This window comes from Eucalyptus grandis, chromosome 11 (genome assembly GCF_016545825.1).
Source record: "Eucalyptus grandis isolate ANBG69807.140 chromosome 11, ASM1654582v1, whole genome shotgun sequence".
NCBI lineage: Eukaryota > Viridiplantae > Streptophyta > Magnoliopsida > Myrtales > Myrtaceae > Eucalyptus > Eucalyptus grandis.
In genome coordinates, this window is record NC_052622.1 from 42,767,225 (window position 1) to 42,779,060 (window position 11,836).

The 11,836-nt window shown below is 41.4% G+C and overlaps 1 protein-coding gene across 1 annotated transcript; it reads right to left on the minus strand.

Moving 5' to 3' along the window:
• Positions 1 to 8,656: 8,656 nt before the first annotated feature.
• Positions 8,657 to 11,274, minus strand: LOC104426604 (transcription factor bHLH3). The gene is given in 2 exon segments (XM_010039714.3): positions 8,657 to 9,591; positions 9,594 to 11,274. Coding segments are annotated over 2 exon segments (1,518 nt in total). The 5' UTR covers positions 10,546 to 11,274; the 3' UTR covers positions 8,657 to 9,025.
• Between the last annotated feature and the right edge of the window lie 562 nt (positions 11,275 to 11,836).

Sequence of the window (11,836 nt, forward strand, 5' to 3'; positions counted from 1 at the left end):
TAATCAAAGAATTGATTATTATAGAGAAATTTAATATATATATATATATGGGGTTAATTACGATCCTTTTAACAGTCTAGCACTAATTAAGTTTCTTCCACTCCAAGGAGCTTGCTTTCTAATAATTAATCTTTTATATTAATGTACAATCAATCTTCTGTACTGTTGAAAATTTAATATAAAAAAATGTATAGAAGCTTTTTAAGAGTATAAATATATTCTAAAAGTAATTTTTTTTACCAATAGCAAGCCTAATAAATATTAAGGTTAATACCATGAAAAATTCAAAACTGGTACACGTGTGACAAATTTATCACAAACTAATTTTTTGACTGTAAAAAACCTCAAACCGGTACACCTATAACAAATTTACCCTAACTAACCATAAAAACTCCAAACTTGTATACTTATAATAAATTTGCCCCAAACTAATTTATTTATTCTACTGTCAAAAACCCTAAATTGATATATTTGTTATCAATATACCATCCGTTAAATTGGATTAATACCACAAAAAATCACAAAAATTGTATAATTGTGATAAATGGAGAGTAAAATCGCAAATAGTATACGAGTCAACTGTCACGTGTCATTCAACTTAATAATTTAACGGTAAAACTTAATGGAAACTAACATATGGCAAATTTGTCATAAGTATATCAGGTTTTGGTAATTTGTTAAAAATATTTTTTGGTGATAAAAAAAATAGTTTTTGGCAAATTTGTCACGGATATACCGGTAGGGATTTTTCAGGATATTAACTCTAAATATTACTAAGGAAATCATGAAATCTTATTCTTTTCAATATTTAGTCCCTCAGTGGTGAGATCTTTGTTGGAAGATACGCATTTGGTGGATTCCGAAGACATACTTGGAAGGAATCTCGGACGATTGTATTTGTGTATAAATTAGTTAGGGATTGATATCAATTGTTTATTCAGACCTTTTCTTCCCTTTATTATTTCAACCTTGTATTATAATTACAGAGAATTGTACATTGAATCAATACAATGAAAATACAATTTCTACAGAATACTCTTGATCTTTTCTCGATTCTTCATATTCTTTCATGGTATCAGAGCTTCGGCTTCTGATTTTTCCCTCGCTTCCGCTCCTGGTTGCCAGTGAAAGTTGATCTGAAATAACTCAACAGATCTGCTTTAGGAACCATTCTCGAGAAAGAAGATAAGAGCTTCTGTTCTTATTATTACCTTCAATTTCTTCCATGGCCGATAATCAATCCAACCCAGATGCTTCACCACCGCTACAGATCCAAGATGTTCCTGCAGAAACACAACAGCAAACAATCCAAAATCAACCGGTTCAATGGAGACCCACACAGGCTCAGTTCGGTTTGGGGCAACCCTTTGCGGGTCAACCGTTCCATTGGATACCCTACCCGTGGTATCTCGGATCAAGCCCGAATACATCATCGCCTGTTTATGTGGGCCACCAAGGAACCCACGTCCAGACCGGGGGGAGCCCACCAACCGTAAACGGGGCAAACTCGAACCCCGGAATGGAGCAGGTAATCGGGTCTGGAAGCGGGTCTGGAGAACCGGGTATGGGAACGAATCCCTACCCGGGATTTACAAATGCGGGTTATCAATACGGCTCAAACGAATCGGGTCAGGGAACAAATCCCTACCCGAATCTTGCACCCGGATTCATGCCGTTCCCCGTCGCTGCCGTCACCGGGCGACCAGAGGCTGGTGACCCCCTGCATGTCTCGACGGCCGACGGCCCTGAACTGAAGTTAATTAACTTACAGTTAACCGGACCGGAAAATTACCACAGGTGGGCCCGAGACTTCCGGCGCGCCCTCGTGACGAAGGACAAGGACGGATTCCTCGACGGGGCGGTTCCGATTCCTACCGATGAACGCCTGGCTCGATTCTGGAGAAAATGCAACCAGCTTGTAAGGACATGGATCGGCAATTGTATTTCTCCGAAGTTGCGGCCGGACTACCACCAACGGAAGACTCGAAAACCATATGGGACAACATCAAACGGATGTATGGAAAGTTAGATCGGGCACGAATCTTTTCTTTTGCGGAACTCAGCGATTTAAAACAAGGGAACATGACCGTGACGGCCTGTTATAACAAATTATCATCCTTATGGAACGATCTCGAAGCCGCGTAAGAAAGACTTGAAGGACCAGAGGAGACTCTTGCGCAATATCGTTCCATGAAGGAAAGAGAAAAGGCAACCCGGTTTCTCCTTATACTGAATGACTCGTACCTGAGTTTTCGGTCCCAGATCTTGGCCATGGAGCCCGCGCCACCGCTCGGGCGAATCTTCCAACTTGCCGTCCAGGAAGAGAGTCAAAGACTCGCATCCTCGGAGCCGACGAAGGGAGCAGGAAGTTTTGCACTCGCGAGCCGAGGAGAACGGCGAGATCCGCCGCGGAATCCAGAACCAAAACCATAGCGCACGAAAAGGAGGGATGCGGGGAGGCGCTAGGGTTCCGGTTTGATGAAGGACGCCCCCTTATAAATGAAGGGATGGGCGGTCCAGATCATCCGCGACGATCCGACGGCCGAAGGGCTTGATTCGCTCGCTGGATCGGACGGTGGAGATGAGGCGAGCGGGAAGGGATCCGACGGTGGGATTTTTTCTGCATATGCGAAAAATTTCTCCAAAGGCAAGGGTAAATTATATTGCGATTTTTGTCGTCGCCCACACCATACTATAGAAAATTGTTGGAAGTTACACGGCAAACCGGAGAAAAGGGAAAGAAAAAGGAATTTTCTACAGCCAATCAAGTAAGTGGGTCCAATGTTGATAAATCTATTACATATGAGCAATATCAACATTTGATGCAGGCCATGCACAAATTGGACACCGCCAGCAAAGGGGGAAATTTTTCAGGTATCTCTCGCTGCCTAGTCAATAATATCTCGAGAAATAATTGGATAATTGACTCTGGGGCCAGTGATCACATAGTTTGTGAGAAGGCAATTTTTCTAAATAAATCCAAAATTGGATTTTCCCATTTCTCGTGCAATTACCCAATGGGACTATTACTTATGTTACAATTACGGGAAAGTCCAACTCGGTCCACAAATTACTCTCACAAATGTGCTTTATGTCCCAGAATTTCGATTCAATCTTATGTCTGTCTCCAAAGCTCGTAAAGAAAATTCTTGTCGAATATTGTTTGACCCTGACAATTGCTTCTTTCAGGCCCTTTCGACTGGCAAAGTGATGGGCATTGGTAGTCTCTCTGAAGGATTGTACCTTTGGAAAAATTTCCCAAGTAATCTTGATTTGTCATCTGTTTTTTCAAATAAAATGTCATTGTGTAATGCAAATACCAATGATAAAGAATTCCTTATGCATTCAAGATTGGGTCACAGCATTTTTTTTCCTTACTCTAAATGTCCAATATGCCCCCTTGCAAAACAGTCTCGTATTCCTTTTCCCTCTAGTCAAAATCGTGCGCTTGATATTTTTCTCGATCCATGTCGATATCTGGGGTCCTTACCATACACAGAATCACGATGGGTCACGATATTTCTTAACAATTGTGGACGATTATTCTCGTGCCACGTGGGTGTTCTTGATGCAGTCCAAGGGACAGGTTTTCTCAAATTTGAGAACCTTCATTGCCTTGTCCAAAAATCAATTTGGCAAATCTATTCAGCGCATGAGGACAGACAATGGGAGAGAATTCTTCAGCCATGATTGCAATTCCCTTTTTCATCCAATGGGATTCTCCACGAAAGTTCTTGTGTATATACCCCACAACAGAATGGGGTAGTGGAGCGCAAACATCGTCATCTCCTCGAAATTGGAAGAGCATTAAAATTTCAAGCGTCCATCCCAGAAGAATATTGGGGTGAGTGTATTCTAACTGCGGCATATCTCATTAATCGGATGCCCACACGAGTCCTCAATGGAAAATCTCCATTTGAGTTGCTTTTCAAGAGACAGCCAGAAATACAACATCTACGAATTTTCGGGTGTCTATGTTATGCAACGATATTATCACCCCGGGACAAAATGGGCCCACGGGCCAGACGCTGCATCTTCATGGGATACCCAAATTTGCGAAAGGCTATCGTGTCCCGGGACTCGACGACCGGGAATTCTTTGTTAGCAGAGATGTCCATTTTCATGAAGAAATCTTTCCATTCAACAACCAAGAATCCTTGAAAGATACATCGAGATCTCACAACATTCCATTCATCCCATAGAAGATTCAACTGATAATGGATTTATTATGACAAGATCTCCAGTCATGATCCATCAACCATATGAGATACCTTCATCAGATGATGCTGGAGTTCCAATCAATGAGGATCACCCATCAACTGAAGAAGAAGAAGTCATAATTGACAATGGATCGCCCTCATATCCCGTTCCAACACCAGTGGATGCTCAAGAATCTTCATCACCCGCTCAATTGCAAGTGGATTATCCTCGACGGTCCGGGGCGTTCGTACATCCACCGCCCGGACAAAGGATTATGTGTGCGCCACGCTCAACACACCAGGTATTCATTATCCACTCTCATCTTATGTTTCGTTTCATAGACTTTCGCCGGAACATAGATGTTGTGTTAGTCGGATATCGGAGGAAAAAGAACCATCCAGTTATGAACAAGCAGTTGTTGACCTCAAATGGCAAGAAGCCATGGCAGCTGAATTGAAGGCCTTGATTGCAAATCAAACCTGGGATTTTGTTGCGTTACCTCCAAACAGAAAACCCATTGGATGCAAATGGGTCTACAAAATCAAATACAAAGCTGATGGTTCCATAGAGCGCTACAAAGCTCGGTTGGTGGCTAAGGGATTTACTCAACGTGAAGGTTTCGATTACCATGAGACCTTCTCTCCAAGAGCCAAGGATGTAACTGTAAAATCATTTCTCTCTCGTTGCTGCTATCCATGATTGGCCCTTACATCAAATGGACGTGAATAATGCCTTTCTTCATGGAGACTTAGATGAGGAGATATACATGGAAATTCCTCAAGGTTTACGGAGACAGGGGGAGAATAGAGTGTGTCGTCTCCGCAAATCCCTCTATGGTCTCAAGCAGGCTTCCAGACAAAGTGGTATGCAAAATTTGCCAATGCCCTTATATCTACAGGATTCAATCAATCCAAATATGATTATGCCTTATTCACATGGAATCAAGGTATGTCATCAATCTACCTATTGATTTATGTAGATGATATTCTTATCATGGGCAATGATAAAAGTGCAATCGAAAATTCAAAAGTACTTGCATTCCACTTTTCATATCAAGGATCTAGGAGCACCAAAATATTTCCTTGGTATTGAAATTGCTCGATCAGATCAGGGGATTTCTCTTAGTCAACGGAAATTTGTGCTAGAAATCATTTCTGAAGCAGGTTTATCCGGATGCAAGCCCTCTGTCATTCCAATTGAGCAAAATGCAAAATTGACTACCAAGGACTATGATGTAGGGATATCAGGAAGTCATGATCCTGTTCTTAAGGATCCTTCGAGTTATCAGAGACTTGTTGGAAAACTCATATACTTGACAATGACTAGACCAGATATCTCATATGCAGTACAAACTCTCGCCGTCGGTTTATGCATAGTCCAAAATTATCTCATATGAATGCTGCCTTAAAGGTTGTGAGATATTTGAAGGGTTGTCCAGACTTGGAATTCTCCTATCCAGGAAATGCAACATGGAGATGGCAGCATATTGTGATGCAGACTATGCGACTTGTCCTATGAGCCGAAGATCCATCACAGGTTTTTGTATTAAGCTTGGAAATTCTCTTCTTTCTTGGAAGACCAAGAAACAAGCGACTGTGTCCTTATCCTCAGCTGAGGCAGAATATCGAGCTATGGCAAAAACTACATGTGAGATCGTATGGATAAGAGGGCTACTTCGGGATCTAGGAGTCAAATTGAAGAGTCCGACAAAATTGTTTTGCGACAATGATGCGGCACTCAAACTTGCAGCGAATCCCATAGTTCACGAGAGAACGAAACATATAGAAGTGGATTGTCACTTCACTCGTGAAAAAATTCAGCAAGGGATAATTGAAACAAGAGGAATTGGAACATGAACACAGCCGACATTTTTACCAAACCTCTATGTCAGAGACAACATACATATCTATTAAGCAAGCTTGGCGTCTTGGATATCTACCAGCCGCCAGCTTGAGGGGGAGTGTTGGAAGATACGCATTTGGTGGATTCCGAAGACATACTTGGAAGGAATCTCGGACGATTGTATTTGTGTATAAATTAGTTAGGGATTGATATCAATTGTTTATTCAGACCTTTTCTTCCCTTTATTATTTCAACCTTGTATTATAATTACAGAGAATTGTACATTGAATCAATACAATGAAAATACAATTTCTACAGAATACTCTTGATCTTTTCTCGATTCTTCATATTCTTTCAATCTTTAATAAATTAGTTGTAGAAGACTACACATATCAAAAAATATCTCTTGACAAAATTTCAAGGATATAGTGGCTGCACCCCAAACAACACAATGCCTTTATTCAAAGATTTATCAAATGCGATAATTTGGAGGCTTTGTATATGCAAGGATTGGTGTGTGTTTAATCACATGATTTATCTCTTTAATTTATTCCTTATAATTTCGTTCAAAGTTAGAAATTGACCATCAACCATTTGTGTGCATTGCGATATAAGTATGTAAGTCTAATGAAGGTGGAGATAGGAATGAAGCTATTGAAGATGGTCCTTCTCGGTGAGGACGACGAGTAAGCAAAGGAAGGTGTTTGACTGTTGAGACAAATCTACACAAGCGAGTGAGTGGTGGAATGCTGCAAGAAATATCTCAATAATGTGCCCAACTTGTGGTTGAACAAATAAGAGGGTTTTCTCCAAAAAAGATTTAAAATAGACAATTTCTCAAATAAGACCTCAAAGTGGCTAATTTAGTCTCAAATGAGTACCCGAGCTTCCCATGCATTTCTTGTGCATCTTATAAATATCGGTTGAAAATCTTGATTCCTCATGTTTCATAGCTTTATTATAGTCTTTAACATTCATTAAAATTACGGATCACTAACGGAGTGCACAAAAAGTCGATCAATATCATTTGTCTATCAATTGATTTAACACAACTGGTAAATGAGCATGTAAAAGAATAGAATTTTGATTAAATGATCAAAGTTGTCTATTTTATAAGTCTCAAATGGTGAGTAGGGATTGTGCAAAAAAAAGTCAAGAACTGCCCGTATCACCTAGAACTGGACCAGATTAGACTAGACCAAAACCAACTATTTCCAAGGGAATCAGTCCGGTTCTCGATTCCAATTTACTGGAACCGTTGGTTACCAATCTAGTTCTTGGTTTTAGGTATGGAATCGCTCGCTTACTCACTCAGACCGGATTGATAATATATAAATATATATTTAATTTTTAAGAAAAATTTTGACAAAAAAATTTTAAAAAAATTAAAATCCTTAAATCCCTAATCTGAAGCTCAACACCCATTAACTAAGTGTTGGTCTTATCCACTCTCTCATGAGTCATTATCTATCTCTCACTCATGGCTTCGACTCTCAATCTCAACGTTCATCAACTTATGGTATCGACTCTCGACTTTTAATATGAGTTCAATCTTTTTACTATTCTTGCAACTAAGAATAGGGAAGTCTTTTGTTTTTTTGCTTTACTTTGACTTGTCGAAAATGTTGCATTGAACGTGTGAAGCTTGATAGGATCGGTTCCATGGACCCACCCAGGAACTAGACCAAACTGGCAATCCGATTCTTGAATGAATCCATGAAACCAATAGACAGTTCTCAATTTCAATTTTTCGGAATCAATCCTTAATGAGCGACTTTTGATTCTAATGAGAAACTCTCTATATGGACCATACTCACCCCTAATCGCAAGATCCCTAATCGCAAGATGTTTATTTTATGAAGACAAACCTAATTTCACGATATTGAAAAGAAGATAAGTGTGGAGACGTGAGAGAGAACAGCCCAAATTGAAGCGTGGAATTGTCAAAACCTTTATGGTCATATCGACAAAGTTCTTCTGTTCTCACGATGAAATTTACCGTATCTGCCGACTCGTTGCCACTTGGATCAAGAACAGAATTTTCTTCTCTGTGCCGCCACCACAAACGAAGGAACTAAATGCACCTGATACTCCTGGAGAGATTCCAGACGGCACCTCGAGATGGCACCTCGAGTTTTCGCATAATCTGCGACTTTGTGCTGCTAATTGATCTTTTATTTACCACATAATAGGCTCTATGCTATTTCAATCAGGCATCGTACGAGAATTTCCTCACCCATCGCCCAACTTTTCCTTTTGCACGCGGTCTACGCTCCGATTATATGGGAAAAGCATCTATGCTGCTTCTATGATATCGAACACAAACTCACGATATGATCCAAATATTACCTCATGCAAGTCACAGCTAATTTTATTCTTTGGCCATGGTAAGTCACTGCTAATCGGGTATACCAAAAGGAGATGAAGAAAAGCGAGAGAAGAAACAGAGTACTGCTACTTCATGCACCAGCAGCCACAGTCCCTATGCTAGTGACTGCTCCAAACTTGGTTTGCAGAAGATCAGAGGAACGACTGTTGGCACAAAAACACCAATTCACAGATCACAACATGTGTCCCAAGCATACCAAGCATTAGAAAAATTGACGTAAAGATAAATCAGTGCTTATTTTGTGCATCAAACTTGACAATCCAAAGGCAAATAGCGAACATTGTGAAGAAATAAAGGAAAGTAAAAGCTACCAAGCTGACAGTGACAGAGTCCAAAGGTTCAAACACTACAATCAAAGTCGTCTTTTATTCTTCTGCTTCAACATACTGCAGGCGAATTTAACAATGAAAATCACTCTGCCACATATTTGACTTAACAAGCTTGTCTTACAACTGACATATGAATACAAACAATTAGCTGTCAAGATATGCACCTAAATGTACTAGTCAACAACCTACATCACTCAAATATCTCACAAATGAATCCAGGGCAGGTGGTGAGATTCACCTCGCGCATGGATTTGAAAAGTGGAGATTACTTTGAAAGAGCAGCCACAAGCTTCTCTTTCAGTTGCTCAGCACCGCCAACTTGAGTCCTGATGGAAAATGTATGCATCACTTCGTTACCACCATCCTTCATGGAGACATCACATTCTGGAGCAACCTGATGATTTCTCAAAGTTTTTATGACTTCAGAAGCTGGATGAGCATCCAAGGGACAACTCACCGTCACAACTGTGTCATCATGTCTCACCTGAACATCAGGCACTAGCTGCGGATTATGCGTACCGTTAACCATATCCTTCTCAGTTTCAAGGACCTTGATTTTCGTCTGGAGATCATTGATATATGTAATGGCATCGCCGAGAAGCGATGCCTTGTCCATCTTGGAGATGTTGGGAACGACAGCTCTTAATGCATAAAACCGCTGATTAAGCTTCTCTCGCCTCTGGCGTTCTGCTTCCACATGATTGAGTGGCTCTTCTCTCCCGTTAGCAGGCTTCCTTCCTCTTTTACGTGGTTTTCGGTCATCAGCATGGTGAGATGACTCGTCCTTGTGTTGCTCCAAGCCAGACATTCTTGTCTGAGGACTGAAACCCCAATGACAATTTGGTTTGAATGCGAAAACAGTTTGGCCTCATTGTCACTAGGATATCCATTTGATGTACCCCCATGAAATTGATTTGAATCAACTCTCTGTGCGTCAAACGTTTCTGAAGGAAACATGGGATCATCTTCCACCTTGGGGGAGAAGTTGATGGTCACTGATTGAGGTTTAACACCGCCCAAACTCAATTCCTGCCCAAAAATTTTCGGAAGTACCTTCGTTTTGTTAGAAGCAGGACCTCCCAACAATGTCCTAACCATCTCTACAACTTTTTGTTCTTCTGGAATCACTTTGACTGAACCAAGCTCCACAACACCATTTTTCAAAGGCACAAATGCCACCGTCTGAAAGCCAGCTGACTTTGCAAGGAATGACCTCGATTGATAATGATCCAAACAAGTCGGTGCGTCCGAAGCCCAAATTACTCTATTGGCCTTCAAAGAGCCCATAGGACCATATGCAGAATCAGACTGAAAAGAAAAGTACATCGAGGACAGATAAAACATCTCCACATCTGAGACTCCATTCAACCTTGCGGCAAAATTATCGTCTGAAGACCCGCCAAAACTGCTATGAAACTTCTGCAACACCAACTTGTTCAATTCCTCCTTTTTCTCAACTCTATCTGATTTGACATTTTGGTGGGAGCTTCCATCTTCAGCTGAACCAACCTTTGGGTCACAACAATGTCCGTCGCCCCAAATTAAGGTGATTCTGCCAGATCGTAAGCTTGCAGAATGCCAGAAAACAGCATAATTCCAATTAGACCCCTCTACAAGCTGAGCTAGCCCTTGTTGCACACCCAAATCACCAGGCAAGGTAACATCAGATGCAGCATTTCCAGAAGATATCAAAAGCTCGCACGCCTCTCTGCCCACCACAGACTCAACCACCCTCTTGTCATCTTCATTTGCCCAAAACTTCTCACCCATTTTTTGCTTCCACATCTATCAAAACGACAACCCTAATCCCTCCTAGTAGAACAGGCGACTGACTAATCGAACCTCTACCGAAACAATACCCGACAAATTGTGAAGCTCCGAGGCCTCTCAAAGAGCATCAACAAAAGCCAAGACTTCAAGAGCCTCAAATCTGCCTACTCAGCGGAAGTATTTCGCAGTCACTTGTCAAGACCCATCTGCCATTAGAAACCCACGTAACACAAATCTAGCAGGAATACCTCAAACCCTCAATTCCTAATCCAATTTCAAGGACACCCAGAAAACCCAGATCTTCAAAAGAATCCACAGATCGATTTGAGATCTCGAGAGGACGACCCAGTAAAGCAAAAACCAGGCTCGCGCAGTAACAGAGACCCACCGAAGCCTCTCGCGAAGAGTAATGAAAGCAAGGCCCGTACTCCGAAACAAAAAAGCCAAGAAGAGTTCTAATCGAGAAAAGGAGTCAAACCCATCCTCAGTGTCGCGGTGCCGACTGTACCTGCCGCGCTTGCGGGAGGCTCCATCGTGGATCTTGAGACGCTCGGGCGTCGCCCGAACGGACAACGTGGGAGTCAAAGGAAGTTGTCGATTCGCGTTCCTGGGCAAGCAACAATCAATTCAAGATCGGAACTAGGAAACCTTTGCAAGTCCCCGACCCTTTTTTTATCCCCCCGAACTTTCCCAATTCTCGACCGGCCCTCCCCCGTCCTTTGTGGTCAGCAGTTAGCACGGAGAGAGGTCGTTTCTTCCCCTAGCGTAGCTGCTATTTTGTCCTTTTTTTCCTCTCGGTCAGAATTTACCGCCCCGCGACAGCGAGCACCGCGACATTTTTACGAGCTAAATGCACACAAATCACGTGCTTCTTCACATGGCAGACACCATCTTAGGAATTATCTCGAGCTCTTTTGGCGTCTGGCAAAATTATTCTGAAGATTTTTTAGTCAAATTTCGTTTCATGGAAATTATAATGCGCGAAGCAGCCTTGCGAAAGATTTCTCGAAATCACCATTAGCGTTGTTGGTTTGACCTCAAAATGAACATATTTGTATTTTATTTTATGACTTAATACAAGATAGATCAATAGATAATCGATGACGCAAAGAGGTATAGGAGATTATGAAAATGATACGTGTTCGTTTTGATTGGAATAACTTTGTGCATTCAAGGGGCCCATTCCCTTATTAAAGTCCAAGGTTTGGGCCTTCAGCGTGATGGATTTGTTCTTTTTAAGTAGTCTTCTTATCTTTCTTGGAACAAAATATCCGGGCTCCATTTGGATTTTTTATGCTAATAAAAT